This window comes from Jaculus jaculus, chromosome 7 (assembly GCF_020740685.1).
Source record: "Jaculus jaculus isolate mJacJac1 chromosome 7, mJacJac1.mat.Y.cur, whole genome shotgun sequence".
Classification (NCBI taxonomy): domain Eukaryota; kingdom Metazoa; phylum Chordata; class Mammalia; order Rodentia; family Dipodidae; genus Jaculus; species Jaculus jaculus.
Genome location: NC_059108.1, coordinates 115332744 through 115354206, shown reverse-complemented (window position 1 = coordinate 115354206; position 21463 = coordinate 115332744). Strand labels below are relative to the sequence as shown.

The 21463-nt window shown below is 48.4% G+C and overlaps 1 protein-coding gene and 1 pseudogene across 1 annotated transcript; both read left to right on the top strand.

Annotated features, from left to right (window-relative positions):
- The first annotated feature begins 6723 nt into the window (after positions 1-6723).
- Six1 (SIX homeobox 1) lies at positions 6724-10371 on the top strand. The gene is made up of 2 exons (XM_004649239.2): positions 6724-7292; positions 9280-10371. Exons 1-2 carry the CDS (start codon positions 6733-6735, stop codon positions 9572-9574), a joined length of 855 nt encoding a protein of 284 aa, XP_004649296.1. The 5' UTR covers positions 6724-6732; the 3' UTR covers positions 9575-10371.
- Positions 10372-12771: 2400 nt separating this feature from the next.
- LOC101612407 overlaps positions 12772-21463 on the top strand; it is a 52675-nt pseudogene continuing 43983 nt past the window's right edge.

Genomic DNA, 21463 nt, shown 5'->3' with positions numbered 1-21463 from the left:
GGCCAGTTCCTTACAAAGCGATCCATCTCCGCAGCTCAGCGCCCAATTTGTCCACAGCGCTTTCTTCTGCAGCTCAAAGCATTATCCTGGTTTTTTTTTTTTTTTTTTAAGTATCGTGGCACAGACGTGGCAATTATCTTGGGCTCAGATTACGCTAAGTGGCTTTAGACTGAGAAATGGAAGAATTCAAATGCTGAGAATGTGTTGATCGCCTCAGGCCGAGGGGCCTGATCTTGGGGTAGGGGAGGGGTGCAAGAAGCCGGCGGGAGGGGGGGAAAGTCCAGCAGACGAGTCGGCCCTTTGCATGTAGAGGTTAAAGTCTCCCAGGGATGGACCCTCGGAGCTCTGGGGAGAAGGGCTCACGTGCTGATGTGACCAGGCCAAGCTTCTGGTCTGAGTGGGTTTTGGGTTAGGAACAGGTTGGGAGCTTCAGGCCAGGGCTGGGGTGAAGAATGGAAGAGGTCAGGGGTCAGAAAGGGGATGGGGGAGAATCCAGTCTCTTCTGGGCGTCTACACTAAGATTGGGGAGGAAAGAGGATCAGCAGTTGAGGAACCGGGAGCAGCAGTCATTCCGAGAGAAAAAGGCAGGCCTGGCCGGGCTGCTGCTGCCAGGGTGAGAATTCTCTAGAACCGGAAAAGCCCAGCGACTGCCAGGCCTCCCCGCCGCATCAGCAAGGGCTGGAGTGGGGGAATGGTCTAAAAGTCTTCATTTCGGTCCACCAAGGTGAACCAGACCGGGACGGAGTGGGTGAAAAAGAAAAGAAGTAGCGAGAAGCATTCGTGTGCCTTTTGCCCCGTGTTCGTATGTCTGCTTGGCCCTGCGGGCTGGGACAGCCACACTGTGCGCGTCTTTCTCCTCCTGTTCAAACCAGCCCTCACATCTTGAAGTAATCAGCAGTCGAGAAGGGACTCGTCCCCCTGGCATCTCAGGTTAAAGAAGGAGGTCCAGGAAAATGTGGTAGAGCCATTACAAGAAACCCGAGCTGCAGTCATCAGGGACTCCAATTGCCATCGCATTAGGATTGATTAGAGACCAGCAGTACCGTAATGACCCGGAAAGAGGGGCAGCCGGGGATTATTAATATCAGAATGTGTGGGGTGGGGGGGGAGAGCAAACTGGGAAGGGAGACGTTTTAAGTTACTAGGATTTATACATAAGTGCAGGCTTACCTGAGGAAACCGGATAGTCAGTGAATCACGCAAACAATAAATCTAATTGCATCTAAAATTTCACGAAGTGAATTTTTTTAAGAAAAAAGAGGGAGTAAAAACCATAGTGAAAGGTAGGCTAACATCTTAGTTTTTATAAACATGTAGATTTATAAACTGATGGTAAGGATTCAAGTGAAGAGATGGGGGGCACGGGGTATCTGCTTTCCTCCTCACTGAAACTCTACAGAAAGATTTTAGACTCCAACGACTGTGATTTTTCTCTTTTAGGAGTGCATTGAAGTTTCTCTCTAGGGCTCCCCAGCTCTGAGAAAACAACGTGTACATTTGATTTGCAGTCTGCAGAGGAGTAATAAACCCAGACTTAATTGAAGCAATGATACCTGGATGTTGGTTTTTGTTCCCCCTTTCTTTTGTTTTGTTTGAGATAGGAATGATCAGGGGGATCCCAAAGAGATGCGGAGAAGAGAGTGGTTTGTCTCCCTCCTTGGACTGTGAGCCAAAACAAATCAGCCCCTGATGGTCTGGGCTGAAATGCAGCTCACTGGATAATTAACTCCATCTTTCCAGTCCACCCTAACTGTTTATTTAGTGTCACCCTGCATTACCATCACTGGCACTTTCCTCTGAACAGGGGAAGCTGCAGGCTTTCACCTCCCAAAAGGAAATTCTTCTTAGCTTAGACAGATGTGGTATTCAGGATGTACATTAGTTGAGAGAGGGGAAAAATTGATTGGAAATTCAATGGAAGACAAGCATTCTCCGAGTTTTCATTTTGAAACTCACTCCCCCAAGTACAACTGAAAGAGAAGGGGTCCACTGTGTCTTAAATTCTTAATAACTGGTTATTGAAACACCTTGCTCCTGAAAGGTGCTTGCCATCTGATGTGGAGTGGAATCTTCTGGCTCAAACTTGACCAGAGGTGTCTCTGGGCAGGCCTACTCAGAGGGCAGCTGGAGAAAGAGTAATAAGCAAGGAGAGAAAAAGCTGGAAGGAGGGTGGGTGGGTGGAGGGAAGGGGGGAGTAAGGAGGGGAAGGGGAGAGAGAAAGAGAGAGGAGAAAGGGAAGAGGAGGCGGAGAAGCAAAGAAAGAGAGTAAGAAACAAGTTCAGGTACATCCGGAACAAACCCATTTTCTCTTTGAGTTGGGAAACAGAGACTGAGACGGAGACGGGCACGGAGTGAGGGAGTTGGAGAGCGAGCATCACACCTCCCACCACGTGCCCTTTCTCCTTGTGCGTTTTGTGTGTCCCCAGGGAGCTAGAAGAAGGAAGCTCGGATGGGTGGGGAGCAGAGGTGTGGGTGAGGGTTTGGAGGTGTTGTATTTTAGCTCTCCCTCTGGGTTTCTCCAGACCGTGTGGAGATGGCATTTTCGGGAGCAGGCAGGATTCCTTTCCCGGCTCTGGCACTGGCTATGTGTGTCCGGGGTTTGGGAGGGGCAGCGGTCAGTCGGCCTTGGGTCCTCCCGGCACTTTCGCACCAAGGAACCAGGAGCCTCACTGCGCCGGCTTCCCGCTTCCACGAGAAAACTACCCCCCTTTCCATACATAAATACATTAGGGCTACAGACAAATCCTCATTGTTCAGAAATAAGCCGAGGAGGCCGGCAGCTCCCCTCCGCCAGGCCGAGAGGCTGGGAGGTGGGGAGGGAGGGAGGCGGGGGCCCGCGCGGATCCGGTGTCGCGTTGCAGATTCCCACTAAAGATAACGAAACGTGATCTATTTTTCAGAACAGCAAGTGGATGGGAAAGAACCTTGACAACACAAAACTCATTTACTAATGGACTGGTTTTGAGTTTCTCTTCTCCGGGTCTACAAATCGCCCTCGTCGAGCCCCGGGCCTATCCGGACTTCGCGGGCAGCGGCGTCCCGCTGAAGACAGGTGGGCGGCAGCCCCGGCGCCCCGCGAGCCGACTTTCCCAAGGGCCCTGGGCACCTGGGATTTCTGACTAGGCACAGGAAAAAAAAGATGAAGGCGGTCACTTCAGCTCGGATCTGGGATTCTCCACACTGCCCCAGAGAGGAGACACTCATTTATTGAAGAAACGCCTAGCAGTGCCCTTGCCTTCCGAGAGTCTGTAGGTAGGATAGGGCGCCCAAAGTCCTAGGTGGTAAAGGAATTCCAAGAAAGTGGGTTGGGTACACCAAGGCATCTCGCTCCGAGCCAGAAGAAACACACACAAATAGATCCCAGCTACAGGATTTTGAACCAAGGCCTTGTCTGCCCAGCGGAGAAGCCCTAGCAGATACTGTGCTTTCTCCGGGGGGAGGGAGGCTTTCGACCGGCGGGTTCAGGTGCACCTGGCCTTTACCTGGCCAGCCAAGCAAGGCCCACAGGGCGGTAGGGCGACGCTGGGCGCAGCTGGCCAGGCTTGCAGCGAGCGGCCCGTTCCCTTTAAATCCCTGCCGAGTCTCTGTTTTTCATGCTATTTGCATTGACAGCAAAGGTTTTATGTTACAGAACAACTCAAACCTTTCTGCGCGCGATTTAAAATGGATCATTTGGTTTATGTGGTTTGTAAATTCATGTCATTTTACCTCTTTTAGTGGTTTTCAGTGAAAGGTTCCATTTTGGGAAACCGTATATATCCGAGCCAATAATTATCATTTAAAACAATTGGTTCCCTTAACCAAGAGATCGAAATAGCAGGTAGGCTCCTTGGTACGAGACGCATAACACTTTTTCTTTCTAGTTAGGCGATCTACTGGGTTAAATGCAGAGCAGTGAAAGGCTGGCAGATTCCCCACCTCTGAGAAGAGCCTCTCATTTACCTCAGCGGCTATCACAGCACCCACACAGTCATCTTCTGGGCTGTTGTCGTTTCTAGGGTGTCCCGCTTCCTTTTGATGAGAGGTGAAAAGAAGGGAGCAGTGGGGGGGGGGATCCTGGAGAAAGACGAAAAAGGTGGTAGTAATGGCATCTAACTGCCATTCCGTGTTCTCTTCTGTAAATTTATACCTGCTTTTATTTGTTCTAGCTGTGCCCTGTTTTCCTACACAGAACTGCTCATTACAGAGCACACCCCACACTCAACATACCCATATGTCTTATGTAAGGAACGGGGGGGGGGGCATACGTTATAGACCCTCCTGCCCGGGTTTGAATTGTGCACCCTTGCTCCAGACTTTAGGGTACTGATTTTCAGAGCCCACTTAAGCTCCCGATCCGGTCCTCACACAGCTGCCATGTCAATAGTGACTGTTCCAAGCAGAGACATTCCTCCTGGCAGGACACTGCAGTTCTTTAAGACTTCATCTGAACCGTCATGAGCACTAAAATAAGACAGTGAGGGAAAATTACCAGACACATGGCCTCAAGCTCTGCAGTGCCAGGCTTCCAGTTTAGAAAGTAAGTCATTGGGCATACCACGAGCCAGGAGCTCTTTTGAAATAATACACACCCATTAAATGCATTTTAAGAAATAAGCCTAAATGTAATGAAGTCTTAGCATCTGCTCCCAGGGTTTAATTGCACGGGATATACAGAGTTCCATGGAGGCAGAAAGCATTGTGTGGGAGCTCAGCAAGAAGAGGCTTCCTGTCTTCTGGGAATCTCCCCAGAGGCAACCTTGAGGTGGGACCCTTGATGAGTTTGAAATGTACTTTGCAGGGTGCACCGGGCTGCGTGCATGATTTTAAAATCCTATAAATAATGCAAGGGGAAACCCTTCTTCCACTCAGATTTCCAAACGCAGAAAGTCTTGTGATGCACACCTCTTTGGCCAACGGAATAAAAAAAAAAATGTTGTAAGTTTAAAGTGCCCAGGGTTTCTTCTTCACCATTTTCTAAGAGGGCACGCTGGAATCAAAAGCATTTTAGAAGTGCACTTAAAATTCGGTTTTGAACTTATCTAATCAGAGATAAGTATAGTCATAAAGTCACTCTCCTTCCACCTTTTGGCTTTCCTTATCTCCACACATTGTTCTTATCTCTTGCCAGTCTCAGCTACTGACAATAGATTATCTTTGTTTAGCGGAGGCTAATTGTTTTCTAAATCTTTTTAATAATTGCTTCGGAACAAGGTGTGCAAATGAGGCTTAAGATAATTGCAGCTTTGTTTGTGCAGTTTTACAAGCATTCTTCACACATAAACAAAATAGCAGATGATAGGGCTTAAATTGCAGGACACCTCCCATTCTCTGGCAGCAAAAACAGGCCAGCACTGCAACACACACGCACACGCACGCACGCACACACTTTATTTAATCTGTTCGGAGCCGCTGTGGTTCCAGCTTTGAGGGCAGTGTCCCTCTTGGAGCAGGACAAGGATTATATTACAACCCCGACGGTTATTGGAGCCCGGCACAGTTTTATTTAATTTACACCCCATCCAGAGCCTTTCTCACGACGTTTCCAAAGCATTTTTTGCTAAAGGGGAGTAAAGGGTGGTTTTTTTTTTGTTTGTTTTGTTTTGTTTGGCAATCCTCCGTAGCGAAGGTCGCATTGGAAAACGCAACCATGCAGATGGGGAAACTGAGTCCAAAAGCCCATCAACCACTGGAGGGTTAAAATGCCAAATCACAACCGAAGCTTCCGACTCTACCACTGTCCCGGAGCAACTTTTCTCCTGACCCCACTTTGCGTGAACCTTTTGAGGAGGGGAACGCTGCTCGGATCAGAGTAGTAACACTCCGTAGAAGATGTTGGGGGCTAAGAAGACAAGAAGGGCTTGTCTCCTGGAGCTGAAGCTGGACCCTCCCTGAAGAAGTCACTCTCCCAGTGCCTGCAGCCCCGAGTCCTAGTATGCTTTTGGATTATTTATCGTGTTCCATAAGCTATTCATCAATTCATTACTTATTCATTCCAACATTAAGGTAATTAAATATGAGCTCACAGAGAAAGGGTAAGACTGCAAAAGGACAGGGACAGGAGGGGAATTAGAACGTTTGCAGTCCATGATTTGTGCAGAAACGCGCGCGGCTTTCCTTCGGTGACACCGAAGAGGGCGACGCGTTGCAAGGTCCTGACTCCCTCGCCACCCCTCCCGTACTCCGCTTCCCTGCCCCCCCACCCCACTCCGCTTCCCACCTCTTCCCCCTCCTCCCACCACTCCCTACCCCCAGCTCGCCAGCTTCGCCCTCCCCACGCGGGGCAGCTGGGCGGCGCGGCTGTGTCGCTGGGGCCGGGCGGCCCGCGGGCTGGCCAGCTTGGGATAGGCGCCGCGCGCAGCCAATCAGCGCGCCTGGGACGCTGCGCGCTTTAAGGCCTCGGCGAGGGAGAACAGAAACCAAGTTCCCCGGCAACGAGCAGCATCCACCCGGCGGCGGGCCCGAGCCGGCGAGGCCCGGGAGACTGCGAAGTGCTCCGGCCGCTCCGGATCTAGCGCTTCCCTACTTCGCCTGGTTCTTCGCTTCTGTGGCCACCCACTGCCAAGTTCGGACTTGCCTTTTTTTTTTTTTTTGTGCCTCCGCCCTGCCTCGGGAGGGGGTGAGGAGCAGCCGCGCCCCCCCTCCCTCCCTTCCTTCCTCCCTTCTAGCGGCGGCGACAGCGGCGGGGCGCCCCCCGGCTTTTTCCGCCCTGCGTGCGCCGGGGCTGCGCGCCCGGGCAGGCGCCAGCCAGCCATGTCCATGTTGCCGTCGTTTGGTTTTACGCAGGAGCAAGTGGCGTGCGTGTGCGAGGTTCTGCAGCAGGGAGGGAACCTGGAACGCCTGGGAAGGTTCTTGTGGTCTCTGCCAGCCTGCGACCACCTGCACAAGAACGAGAGCGTGCTCAAGGCCAAGGCGGTGGTGGCTTTCCACCGGGGCAACTTCCGCGAGCTCTACAAGATCCTGGAGAGTCACCAGTTCTCGCCGCACAACCACCCGAAACTGCAGCAGCTCTGGCTGAAAGCGCACTACGTGGAAGCCGAGAAGCTCCGCGGCCGACCCCTGGGCGCCGTGGGCAAGTATCGCGTGCGCCGAAAATTCCCGCTGCCCCGCACCATCTGGGACGGCGAGGAGACCAGCTACTGCTTCAAGGAGAAGTCTCGGGGCGTGCTGCGGGAATGGTACGCGCACAACCCCTACCCGTCGCCGAGGGAGAAGCGGGAACTGGCCGAGGCCACCGGCCTCACCACCACCCAGGTCAGCAACTGGTTTAAGAACCGGAGGCAAAGAGACCGGGCCGCCGAGGCCAAGGAAAGGTACGCGGGCGGCGTGCTGTGCCTAAGCTCGGGCGGGCGATCCCCGGGAAAGTCTCCTTCCTCACCCTCCCGTCCCTCTCCACCCCGCCACCCCGAACCGGTCCACATCCTCGGGGCGGCGCCCCGGGCCTCCGAGACACAGCAGCGAAAGTTCATGAACTCTGAGGTTGCCTGCCTTCCGGGCATGGGGCCTCGTTTGCCTGGAGCTACCGCGCGCGTGGGTTATTTTTTCCCCCTTGGGGTGTGAGTGTTGGGAAAGATTGGCCCTAGGTTTATTTTTTATTTTTATTTTTTTCATTCCTTCCTCGGCTGCCTGCGGCAAGAAAGGATGGGGAGTGCAGAGGGAATTTTTAGATCCACAGGAGAGAAGGGGAGCTTTGACTTGAAACGCAAAGGCAGAGGAGGGTCTCGAACCTCCGTGCTTTAGCTCCGGGTGGAAGCTGGGGCGGGGGGTGGCTGAGACATCCGCTCGCGCCCGGCCGCTCGCTCACTGTCTCCGGGTAGTCTTGGGATGAGAGTTGTCCAGCTTCATTCAGTGCTGGCTGGACAAAGAGAGGAATCTTGTCAAGAAATATACCCGAAAGAGAACTTGGGGTGTGTGTGTGCGGGGGGGAGGGAGTCGCTGATGCTTTTCCTAGCCGACTCCCCAAGCCGGGAAAGGATAGCTCCTCGCCGCGCTCCCGCGCGCCTGGCCGGAAGGCTGCAGCCCCGGGGCCGAAGACCGGGTTTCCCATCGCGGGTTTCTCTGGTTCCCGGAGCTCGGAAGCAATTAAAAGAAAGAAAAAGCAAACGGTCTACGCCTCGGGCTCCGCGAGCTCCCTCGGCGGGAGTCCTGGGTTCGCAGTAGTTTCTAATCGCGATTCGAGCCGCGCCGGGCGGGCACAGAGCACTCACTCCTCGGAGCCGGGGAGCTCCGGGGGAAACCAGGGCGCAGGGCCGGGCGACGCTTTGTGAGCTCGCTGGGAGCCTGGGGTCCGAAGATCACGCTTCCTCGGGTCCCTTCTAGGGTGCAAAACCCCAGAACGTGCCAGAGCTGCTCTGAAATGGGCTCGTTGGGAAAGGCTGTGCGGGGAAAGAGAAGGGGACGGGCGGGCGCGGGGAGAACCGCGAGCACACGAAAGGCAGAAGCGGTGACACCCCGAAGTTGATGGGGACCCGGTGCGGGGACTGACACCCCGGCGTGTGGTGGTGCGGGCGAGGGGCGGCGAAGCTTTCCCTGTTGGGAAAACGTGGTTTGCAGTGAATGCTGGTGGGCGGCCCGAGTGCAGGCTTGGAGGGGCAGAGGAAGGAGACAAACCCAGAACCGGGAATTTGCACGGCGGTTCCAGTTTAGCCTTTACTTGACAAAACCGCCTGTCCCACAGGCCCGGACGGTGGCCCGGTCCCTGATGAAATCGGAGAGACTGGCTGAGCTCCCTGTGTTTACTCAGGTCACTGGGCCGCTCTGGGCACCACTTCCCACGACCTGCCCGAAGTCTCCATAACCACAGTCTCCGGACAAGGGCAGAGAAACCCGTGGTCTAATTGTTTCCTCACATGGCAGCGGCCAGTTGACGCGGGTCACCCCAAACATTTGTGCATCGGGCAGCTTGTCCCTTGATCATATCTTTAGCACCAACAGCCATTTGCTGGAAGGCTTTCAAACAGTTACTTGGAAATTTGTTCAAATTGATAGGTGTTTAAACGTAGATGCTTGAACAAAATTGAAAACATGTTTTATTGCTTATTTCAAACAAGCACGGGCCCGTCTGCTTTTCTGAAACCTGGAAAAGGCCCTCGGACTGGGCAGCAAGCTCTCTCCACAGCTCCTCAGGTCTCCCCGGCCTCTTCACCTCCCCCATGACCCTTGAGCATGGGTGGGAGGGCAGAACGCCTCCATTTGGGTCGGCGACAGATTGCTCAATGGCCCTTTCCTCCTTCCAGCTCTCCTCCCTTCACCTCACACTTTTTTTTTTTTAACCATATGGTGTTGTCCTCTGTTTCTTAGGGAGAACACTGAAAACAATAACTCCTCCTCCAACAAGCAGAATCAACTCTCTCCTCTGGAAGGGGGCAAGCCGCTCATGTCCAGCTCAGAAGAGGAATTCTCACCTCCCCAAAGTCCAGACCAGAACTCGGTCCTTCTGCTGCAGGGCAATATGGGCCACACCAGGAGCTCAAACTATTCTCTCCCTGGCCTAGCGGCCTCACAGCCCAGCCACGGCCTGCAGGCTCATCCGCACCAGCTCCAGGACTCTCTGCTCGGCCCCCTCACCTCCAGTCTGGTGGACTTGGGTTCCTAAGTGGGGAGGGGATTGGGGCCTTGAAGAGATGGCTGGAGCAGCAACCAACCGCACCAACTAGGGGCACTTGTAAATAGAAATCAGGAACAATTTTTTTTTTTGCATATTGTTTCTGGGGTTCTTGCGCATAAAGGAATGATGGGCTTTCACAGTTATCTTAAAAAAAATCAAACCCAACAGCGACCTCAATTTCGAGCATAGTCTCCCTGCTCTCTTCGACCCTGTCCAAGGTTGCATTTTCCTCCCACAAAGGAGAACAGGGGGGAAAAAAATAAGAACCCAAACAAAAACACCCAGTCACCGTTCTGGATACCTGCTTCAGACTTTCTTCCTCCTCTTCTTCTTCTTCTCCTTCTCCTTCTCCTCCTCCTTCTTCTTCTTCTTTTTTTTTTCTTTTAAGTGAGTGGGAATTACAGATCAACTGGATTTTAATTGTTTCCTTTTAATTTATTTACGGGCAAGTAGTTTTGGGAAGAGGAAAAGGAAATGAAGAGAGAGCGAGAGAGCTATCCAATGAGTTATCAAAGCAGTAGAAGCCTCCAACCTGGGAAAAGCTGGGTGCATTCTTAAGAAGAATAGGAAAAATATGATCACACCTTTTTGATGGGAAAAATTAAGTTTACATTTTTCATATTTAGTGTTAAATAATTTTATGTAGATTGAAATAAAAGAACAGTATTCGTGGGAAAAACAAGTGCCTAAATGTCTTAATGCTCCCTATGTGAGGCCGTTAGAAATAGAAGGGACATTAGTAATACAACTATTTTTGTCAAATTTAGTGGGGTTTTTTTGGTTGTTGTTTGTTTTCTTGTTTTTTTTTTTTTTAATGACAAACGCTAAAAGTGTATCAATGTGAAAAAAAAAATCACGTTCCTGAATGCCATGATTTCTGATGCCCTCAGAGCTCTCCTATCCGCAGGTTACCCTTGCTAAGGGGTTCACCTGCCCCTAGTTCCTACTTGCAGAAGGAGGCCAACCAATCTGGCCACCTGATATTTGTTACTAAAACGGCATGTGTTTTCAAGGTTTCTTTTCTATTGTACCTAAAGCAGTCTAAATTAAAACGTCGTAGAACACCAGGAGTATGGTTCTGTTTCTGAGAAGTGAGTTGTGCATGGCTGCCATGGGGGTCCCATTTAAAAACAAGCTGTCTTGCTTTCTTACTTCATGGCGCGTTTACGAATTGCAGGGTACTTTAAAGCCTATCACTGGGGAGAAAAAGAAACTAAGAGAAGTCACTAGGTTAATAACATGGCAGAAAAAGGAAATTTAGCTTTAGGTATTTATTTTTTTATGATTTAGATATTGCAGTTTTGTTTACCGCTAGCTCTTCTCTCCAGGATTCACATGTTAACTCAGCTCTTTTGTGTTGACAATTTATAAGACTGTGAAAGTAAACGTAATTTATCTGCTTAAAAAAAAGGGAACTTGAACAAGGATTTAAACATTATGAATTAATCTGTACAAATAGAAAGCAGGCCAGTGGACAGGAGCTCTTGTGCAGTGCTGCCGGATAATGCCCAGAGAAATCCCAGTAATCATGTAGGCTCCATGTTACTTTTGCCTGGGGCAAAATGATGTATCTTCTGTATTTAGCTTTTAAAATTAGTGAAACTAATGGCATTATTTATTAAAATTCTACTCAGGATAACAGGATTGGCTGGCTTGTGCTTTGTAAAATATTGTTCCCCAGGGAGAGTCTATTTTCTGACATGACGGTTTCATAATTTTGATTTTTTTCCCCATCTACAAGTGTCAACTTTAATATAATCTCTTTTTTTCTTTTCCGGTTGTTCTCATACTGATCTATAGGAGAATGAAGTGTGTGGAGAAAACCACGGCCTTATTTCTTGAGTTTTCTTTTAACTGCCCATTTGTTTTGAGTTCAAGGGAGAAATGGTCACTGTACTTTTCACTGTAGTCACTGTTAACTTAGGAAGTCATTTCCCCCCTTCATGATGGACAGATGTGCACAGCTGCTCAGAGCCCATCATTTGGGTCTGGAGCTCAGGGTCCCAATCCCGCTTGTTAGTGTTTTGGATCATTAAGTCGGTGTTTATTTAAGTCACTAGGGTGTTTATTCTCCACGTCTTGGGCCACAGAGAAATGCCACCCTCTGCAGGAGGGGCTCTCCCAGGGAATCTCCACACATTCTTCCCATTCACTGCCCAAAACAAACACCCTGCACAAAGATAGCTTGCAGTGACCCTGAGAGGCTTCAAAAGAGGCCGCGGAAATCTCTCTGGAAAATAAGGAAGGACCAATTACTTTAATTTCTTACATGCCCTGGCTTCCTACTCCAAAGACTACCCCCCACTCTTGGCATAATTTTAGACTCGGAAGGTCTGTCTCCCAGGGCATGCAGGCCCACTTCCTGCTTGCTGAGTTAGTTGATCGAATCTTGGAAATGTCTGTGGATCTGGGGAGCAGCAGAAAGGGCTGGTCCTGTAAAATCCTCCCCCCTCCCCGTGATTACTGCTTGTAAACTCGCTAAAAGGACAATTTTCTGTCACAGCCATAAACTCTTTGTAAAGCCCCTGGCACTGGATGTAGAGTGCGCACATTCCAGATGTGTTTAATAAGAAATTGCACAATCTGCCTCTCCCCACCGTCCTGGGTTCAGTCTGGCTAACAGAGGGATAGGCAGGAGGAGGCGAGAAAGCTGGATATGGCTCCGGGTTTTCTTGGAAATCATTTTAGAGAGATCATTAGTGTGTGTGTGTGTGGTGGGGGGAGACTAACCATTTTTTTCCCTCGAGGAAATCTTCTAGAACCAGCTGTTGAGGGACGTTCAATTTACCTTCTCAGCCTCAATTTTTAACCCAACCCAAGCCACTTTTCCTTTCTGCACTCCAGATCTCTAGTGATAGCCAAAAGTCATGAACAAGGGTTTATAAATAAAGTGGTTTTAGGAGGAAACCTTACAGCATTTTGCCAAGAAAGATGAAAAAGCATGCTCAGACCACTTTTTTTTTTCCTTCTTTTTTTTTTTTTAAGTCTCACTCAAATTGCTGGGTCCCTGCAGCCTGGCTCACCTAAGACCTTTTGGCTTACAACAAAGCTTCCTAAATTCTCCAAGGCCAAGGGGTTTGGCCCACTGTTCTCAAGATTTTGGCTTAGCGGGTAGGGACTCTAGAACCGGGTAAGCGGTGGTGAAGGCCCAGCACCAGGTGTGGAACCTAATTCTCTGGACTAGGATGGTTTTGTCCCCGAGGCAGTGGGACGGCGCTGGAGAGCGAGCTGCGAGTCTGCAGAGCGTGGATCCCTGGTGGAGCACCTGGCACGAGACGCGCGCGCACGGTCGTGCCCACGCCCCGCGGGCGCTGCGGGAGGCCAGGGGCTGCACCTGCTACCTTCGCCTGGAGGTGTCGCGGCCGCGGCTACTTCGGTTGCAGAGAACTGGGGCAGCTTCTTTCTCTCGTTCTGGCCATTCTGCCTGGCATCGCTTTTCGCTCCTTGTGTGTCAAAGGAGAATCACGTCTATCTCAACAGCCAGCCGGATCGTAGTGCAGCTCCAGGCGCAGGGTCTGGTGGCCCTCAGAGACCCCGAGTGAGTGCAGAACATTCCACACCGGCCTTTAGGGAGAAGGTCGTGGCCTGAGCCTAGCGGGGGGGAACCGCTGCTGACCGTGCTGGGGGTGGGAGTAACTCTCCAAAACTCAAGTCTAAGTCGCCCTCTGAAGTTCCAAGCCAGGCACCTGAGCGGCCAGAGACTCGCCACTGCGGGGGTGGCATCGGACACCCCAGCTGTCAGCGCAGCGGATCTTCAACTCCCCGATAAGGCACTTCAGGCCTGGTGGCCAGGAGACCTCGACTCTGCTGCTGATTTTCCCGCCGCCTTTTCCGCTTGACACTGTGACACTGTCCTTTTTTTTTTTTTTTCTTTTCTTTTTTAATTTTGCTTCCAAGGACTTTGGCTTTGGGACCTAAACTGGCGGAGGAGTGCCACGAAGGGAAGAGTCCGTATCTGAGCTTGTCGCCGATAAACGGAGAGGGAAGAAGGGCAGTCTCCTTGAGGACAGAACTGGAGCTCCATTTCCTTGTGCGGTCAGGTCCCTCCCCTCCCCCCTGCCCCGCCTGAGACCCAGGGAGAAGGCACCCGCGCCCAGCCACGTAGCGGTCTTTGGGTCTTGCCAGTCAGCGCGGCACTACGGGGGTGGGTGGCATTGACATGCGCAGGTGGGTAAGGATTGCGAGTGGTCGCTGATGGCTTTCTTGACACCATCACTCTGTCCCCCCACCCCCAGCTTTCCAAGACAACTCAAAGCCATTGGAGCTAGTGTGTGTGACCACCTCACCTCAAGGGTCATTCCACCGAGGGACCAACTGGGGCCCAGATCCATAGGCTGCAGGCAGGTGGAGACTTCTGAGCCCCTCAGAGTCACAGAGGCACCTTCTGAGTGAACCCAGAAACCTCACCCGGATGCCTCTAAATGGGTTAGGTTAAGAGATGGTGGAGCCAGCTAGGAGCAAAAACAATCAAAATTATGGACAAAGTTGGCTTTTCTTTTATTCAGAAGAAACTTGGCCTTGGAAAGGCCTCATTTTCTCTCGCATTTTAAACTCAGTACACACACACACACACACAACTTGGTTCTAGTTGATGAAACTGGAAACCTGTTCTCCTACTGAGGATGACGATCAGGGCTTTAGACGCTGTGGTCCTTTCAGACAGCGAGAAACAACACTGCAGTAGCATTTAAAAACAAAGAGAGGGAGACTGCTTGAGGCGCGGGGAAGCCCATCTGTTCTTCAATCTAAGCTCCAACTTCTCCGTTTAACTTGTTAATGGACGGCAGAGATAGGGTTCGCCTCCCAGCACAGAACAATTGCACACTGCTTGGCTACCTGGAACCCCCTCCCAACTTTTGGAGAAAGTATTCACTGTTCTTTACCATAATGCTATCGTATTCTTTACTGCGAGCAAAAAGAAAAACACAAGCCGCGTGTGGTGGCGCAGGCCTTTAACCACAGCACTTGGGAGCCTTAGGTAATAGTATCGCTTTGTGTTCTAGGCCAGCCTGAGACTACAATAGTGAATTCCAGATTAGCCTGGACTAGAGAGAGAGAGACCCTACCTTGAACCCCTTTCCCTCCCCCCCAAAGCTGGAAAAAACTAAAAGCAACAACAGCAAAACAAATCAAAAGCCAACATTCTTACCTTGGAGAAGAGAAAATGGTTACTGTACCTTTGTAGTTAAAATATTGTTGAATGAAGACTGAATACTCTTTCTTCTTCATGTCATTAGTGGTTGCCATTAGAAGATATGAAAGTAAGTAGGCAGATTCTGGACCTCTACTTTCTATAACAAGGCATGGAAATGTGTAGCAGCTATCTTCATCTTGTTCCCTTTCTGTCCCTTCTTCCAAAATGAAAAGTGTTTTGTGGGACTGCTGCAGGTAGAACAAAATTGAAACTCATGGATCAACAGGAAAATTCACTTTAATAAATTATATAATTTACTTTAATTTGGGATTTAAGATGGATTATTACTTTTAAAATGTCATGACTTACTCATAATTGAAAGAATTTTGGTGGGGAGAGGTGAGGAATTAGTGGTGGTTCAGGACTTGAACTGATCTGTATGTGGATTTTTTTTTTTTTTTTTTTTTGAGGTAGGGTTTCACTGTAGCTCAGGCTGACCTGGAATTCACTAGGTAGTCTCAGGGTGGCCTCGAACTCATGGTGATTCACCTATGGCTGCCTTCCAAGTGCTGGAATTAAAGGTGTGTGCCACCACGCCTCGCTTATATGTAGAATCTTAAAAATAGTCCTAGACTACAGCATTTTTTTTTTACTTACTGACACAGGACATTAAGTGTCTTGAGGTTTTTAAAGAATAGAACACACAGAGCAAGTTAGAATCCTCCACAGAAAGTCTTCAGAGTCCAGGCAACAAGCCTGTAAAATCAACTTTCTAAGTGTTTTGTTGTTGCTGTTGATATTAAGTATTTTCACAAACCCAGCTACTTCCCTCGCTCTTCCATTTTGCCTCCAGGCCAGGCTTTAGCTGCTTTGCTAAAAGGTCTTATTTGAGTTGCCAGCTATCTCAGTGGTTTAAATACCAGGAAAAGACAATGGGATAGTGACCCCCCCCTCCAATCTAAGAACAAAACAAAACAATCTAGCAATCCCAACCCACATAACTGTGACATCGTTGGCAGGCCCTCACACAAATATTATATTAAACTGTAAACATCTGTATGTGGTAACATTCCTCTTAGCTTTTGCTGATTTTGTGTGTGTGAGGGGGTAGTGGTGAGGGCTGGTGTGGTTGGTAGAGGGGAGCAGAAGTTTACAGTGCACATTTTGAGGGTGAGATGACATAGTCTGCAATAGTTTGCAAAAGTTAAATGTACTCTAAGACAAGAGGATAGTACAAGGAAGACAGAGTTAGCTCAGAATTTATTTAGAATGCCTTAAAGATGAAAGTAGGTAACAAGCTTTAAAAAAAAAATCAAGATAAACAGAAGGTCAACATGGCTTAGTATCTATGAAGTGAAAAAGAACATTTGAACAATTGAACCTTTGTCTATCTCCAGATATTTTTTTATGCATTGCTGATGCTATATAAACATAACATGCTTCCTCTTAAAGTTAAGTTCTTGATTTTAATTGAAGAATAATATTGCCCAGGGGTCTACCTCTAAGTACAAATAGCTAATCTAAGAAAATCAGTACTGGGAATCTGGAACCAATGGCTATTTTCAAAATAAACAGACAAAATCTTCATAAAGAAGGCCGCGAGGATTATTTTACATGCCGATTTCTCACCAAGAAAATGCTGTGGAAGAATTAAAAAGCAGAATGATGATATCTGGCCCTTTACCATAGTTCTGTTGGAAAATAGTCATCCTGGTTATTCAATATTAATGTACCTTAGAAATAATACTTAGATGCATTTTCTTTTTCCCTTCCAGAGGAAAGAGGAAAGAGGTGCAGGCAAAGAAAAGGCAGAACAACACAGAAAGTGGTATAATTTTTAAAATTTTTGTTATTACCATTTTTAATAAGTAGCAGCTAATAGTATCCAGAAAAGTTAAGACCACAAGAAGGCTGGCTGTTCTGCATTAGCTCAACGAAGGCAAAAATTAAATTAGACTGAAAATAAATGGGGAGATGTTTGAGCTGGTTTGGATTTTCTCATACAGAACTCAGCACGGATGCTCAAGGTGATCGAGGGCTGAGGACAGAATGGGGGAGGAGGAAGTCCATTCACAGAAATTTCCTGTTGGCATAGAGGTTTGCCTTTAACGACAAGCAAACACCCAGGCAGAAAGGAGATGGTGGAATCTTCCCTGGTGTAGGTCTCATGCCTGTGGCCTGTGACTTCTTCCAAAAGGTAGAAGAACCAAGATGACAAGGAGATACCTCATCCTGCCATGAGTTCCAAATCTCTCGAGATGGGAACACTGGAAGCTAAGACATTGTCAAGTGGAGTTGGTGGAGTGGATATTAGGTGTTCCCTCAAACGCCCCTTCTGTCATTAGCTATGAATGTAAGGTGAATTTTCCCAAATGTTTTTTTTTTCTTTTCATTTTGTTTGCTTGTTCTCCTTGTGTGTGGGGAGGGACAAGAAAGAGTTAATTTGTTTTCTGATAGGTTTCACACGGTAGGCAGGTCTACAAAAAACAAGAGGAAACCGAGAACAGCCCTATGATTAATTCTACCTGTTTTTCCCATGAGCGATCACCTGCTCCAGGGGTCATGAATAGCAGGTAGCTCTCCCTCTTCTGGGCTCTGAGAGCTTCGTTTGTTTGGTGACAGCTGAGTGACAAGGCCTGAAATCCGAGCCCGTGGCCCGGCCTGATGTGGGGATAAAAACCCTGGATGTTCCCTCAAACATTTCAGGAAATGAAAGTTGTAACGCGATCCCTCCTGCGCCCACATCTCCCCCAGCAAACACAAAAGCTCAAAGGAGGCTTCTCGGATTGAATTCGGCCTGGAGTTGATGGAGGGAAAGCGGAGCCCGGAACGGGCTGGCTTTGGGGGGTTGGTGGGGGGGGGGTGGGAAAAGGTTTGGGGCCTCGGCTGGAGCCGGGAAAGCCTGGAGAGGGTGCTTCCCTGTGGGCCACCACACAGCGCGGGACACTGGCTACCGCAGCCCTGGGTGCATCCCTTTCTAGGTGGGATGGGCGACCCAGGGCCGCCGACCCCCTCTACTGGGGCCATGGACCACTTGGTCTCCAAGTCCCCGACGGGGCCACGGCGCAGGCCCAGGCCCAGGCCTAACCTTTGTGATACCCCTTTGCCTGGGCGAAGGTTTGAAGGTTTGGGGGGCCTCAGGCCAATGCCTGGGCCGACACGATCGTCCCCACCTGGCCACGCAGACCGCTGCAGCCGGTGCAGCCCGGACCCTGGATGCTGAGCCCGGGAGGCCGGGACGCGCGGGCCTCACTCAGCGCCCTCCCGCTCGGCCAAACCCCGTCCGTCAGCAGCTTCCGTCGGCCTCCACGGCCGTCCGCACCCGCGCTGGATGCTGCCAGCCCCTGGCTGGGGGTGGGGGGTAATGGGAGAAGCTAAGCCTAGAAGTTGATGCTCCGACCCCCACGCCGTCCTCCCGGGTGGCTCCAGCCGCCTGTCAATCACCGCGCCCAGTGCAGGCTCGGGCTAGGTGGGAGGAAGTTGAGCCAGGGCCCCTCCAGGCCAGCTGCAACTGGTTTGTTTTCTTACAAAATTTTCTTTTCCTTTTTTTTTTTTTTTAAATTTCCCCCTTGTGCTCAGAAATCTTTCCCAGACAAGTATTATGAGCCCTCATCTCTCCTCAGCCTTCACGGTGCTCTCCTCCCCTCCCTCCTCCTCCCTTCCCGCTTTAAACATGGAAACACAGGGAACCAACCTGGGAAGGAGAAGAGCATGTTATTCGAGACTCATCTCTTGAACACACAGGGAACTTGTGCGACTTTGGGAAAATTACCTAACTTCCCTGAGCCTTGGTTTCCTCATTAGGAAAATAAGAATTATGGTACACAGCAGGGAAGCTTAAAATGGGATGAAGTGTTGAATGCAAAGTGCTTAGCACAATAGACATATAATGAATAGTAGATATGATAATAACATCCGTGAAGCCTTCTTAGATTGCCACAAAGCCACCTGGGAAAATTCTCGTGATTCTAGAGCACGGAGGACAGACAATAGCCATTCCTGCTTTGTTTAGACCAATGAAAGAAGTACATTATTTTATAGGGACTAAGGTTTGATTAGCTTTTGAGGGTCAAAGCTGAAATATTTTTCTTTTTAAAAGATTATTAATGTGAGTGTGGAGACGGGCACACACGTGGCACACGTATGTGCTACTTTGCATTGGACTTTAGTATAGGGGAATAGAGCCCACCCAGCTCACAAGCTTTGCAAGCAAGTGCCTTTATCCTCTGAGTCATCTCCCCAACCCCAAAATTTATTTCTTGGAGCTCTGTAAGTAAGTGTAGAATTTACGTGTTTAAGTAACCTAATTCTGTAATGATATTCATAAGTTTGGATTTTGCTTTTTCTATTCTTCATGATTTGAAGTCTTATGTAGATACTATCACACATGGTTGAATTCTGTCAATTAAAAAATAGTAAAACCCCCTTCAATGTACCTGAGAATGTCAACTTACTTCAATGGGAGCTAAGGCTTTCAGCTGAGTAGAGATTTAAGGCCCTGCCTAAATGTGTCGACATACATGTAGAATAAGAAACTGCTTTGAAGATTTAATGCCTTGCGGATGTTAACACAGTGCTGGATATAATGGCGCCTGATAAATATTTTTTGAGTAAATGAATGGGCTGCTGAAATGATGAAAAGTCTTTAGATAGAATACAATTCCCAGAGTTGGAATTTTACAAGACTCTCCTGGGTACATTTCTTCTCTGGTGACACACTCTAATGATCACGAGGGATGAATCGCTCATTTTGATGTATCACACATCTCTGATTTCAAGGACTTTTCTTGTTCAGGTATTGGAGAGCAAGAGAGAGGAGGCAGGGACAGAGACTGACTCTTGGTATATGCATGTATACATGTAGTAGACAAAGTTCAAGATGAACCTCATGCACTGTGATCTCTTCATGCTTATTTCATTGTTATTACTAAGAGAAACATTTTGTATTCAGTTTTGTAACATTACATGTTTGTTTTGTTCTGTTTTTTGAGGTAGGGTCTCCCTCTGGCTCAGGCTGACCTGGAATTTTTTTTTTTAAATTTTTTTTCCCATTATTTATTTATTTATTTGAGAGCGACAGACACAGGGAGAAAGACAGATAGAGGGAGAGAGATAGAATGGGCGCGCCAGGGCTTCCAGCCACTGCAAACGAACTCCAGACGCGTGCGCCCCCTTGTGCATCTGGCTAACATGGGACCTGGGGAACCGAGCCTTGAACTGGGGTTCTTAGGCTTCACAGGCAAGCACTTAACCGCTAAGCCATCTCTCCAGCCCTGACCTGGAATTTATTATGTAGTCTCAGGGTGGCCTCAAACTTCTGGTGATCCTCCTACCTCTGCCTCCCAAGTGTTGGGATTAAAGGTGTGTGCCACGATGCCCAGCTTTTTTTTTTGGGGGGGGGGTAACATTACATTTTTGCCCAGTGTCTTCATTTTCTTCAAAAGTATCATGGTCCAGTAAAACTGAAAATGTTTTAATTCAAAGGCTAGCAAAAATGATCGATTTACAGTCAATTACCACATATACTCAAGCATTAAATACTTTTTGTTTGTTTATTCTATTGCACTTATAAATTTCCTGAGGTACAGATAGAGAAAGCAGATGATTAGAAATGTGTCACAAAATCTTGTCATGTACATATATTCTGTCTTATGCCTACATAATTTCACTTACCCATACACTTGCAAATTTTGGTCAAATACATGTTCCAATATCACTTTATTTGTAAGGATTTGGATGTAAGCACTACATAGAAATGGGTAGAAGATAAAAGTGACATTCAGACCCATCACTTTTAAGAATCACTTATATCAGGAAAACGTTTGTTAGGAGCTTAATTATTTGCATATTGGGGAATAAGTTGCACAGGGCCGGGGCCAGGAGTTCTCAGAATTATGCTTTTCTGCCACTGCTTTTAACATGACTGGAATAAAGAAATATGTAGTGCTTTTTCTTTCTAAATTGTTCCAGTATCCACATGTTTAGAAACACAAAAATATGCCCATGTGCTTACTGAAAAAAAAAATAAGAAGAAATAAGAGAGAACATTTTATGCTGAGGAATAAGTTAATTTAAATTAGATTAAACTTTGCAGAGGGCGCTTCAAGGAGGTTTGGGTAGGTTCCAAGCCTTAGCATATCATTCAAGAAATGAAAGGCCTCAGGGCATTCCAAAAGGCATGTCCGCTCTAAATCAGATTCAGTTCATTTCAAATACAAAAATATATGACTGAACTTGAAGGCTGGGTAAAGCGGGGAGTTTTATTTCTACTCTGCAGATGCATGGATGTGAAATAAAGTGAGTGTGGCAATCTAGGCCCCCCGTTTTTAAAAAATATCCCTACTGGATTTATATTTAACTGCTGAGGCAGTAGTTCCTGTTCAATCACTTGGTGCTATGAAACCGGAGGACTTACTTGACCATGTACAGGGAAGTACAGTGTCTCTCTTCCTATTGGAATCTAGTTACAGCTCAAATGAAACGGCTCTGATGGAGGGCTCCGAAGATAGCATATTTCTTGCATGACATTTTATTATTTTAATTATAAGTCAATTTCAGATAGCCAATGGGTGCTTCAATCGCTGAATATTTTTTTCTCCTTCTGATTAAGGCCAAAAATGATATATAAATAGGCCAATTTCATACCAAATGCAAAATTTCAATATTAGTTAGCTGAACAAAAAACAGGAATGAAGCAAGGTCCAGGTTTTATTTTTTTCAAATTAAAGTTTTCATCACTGTAT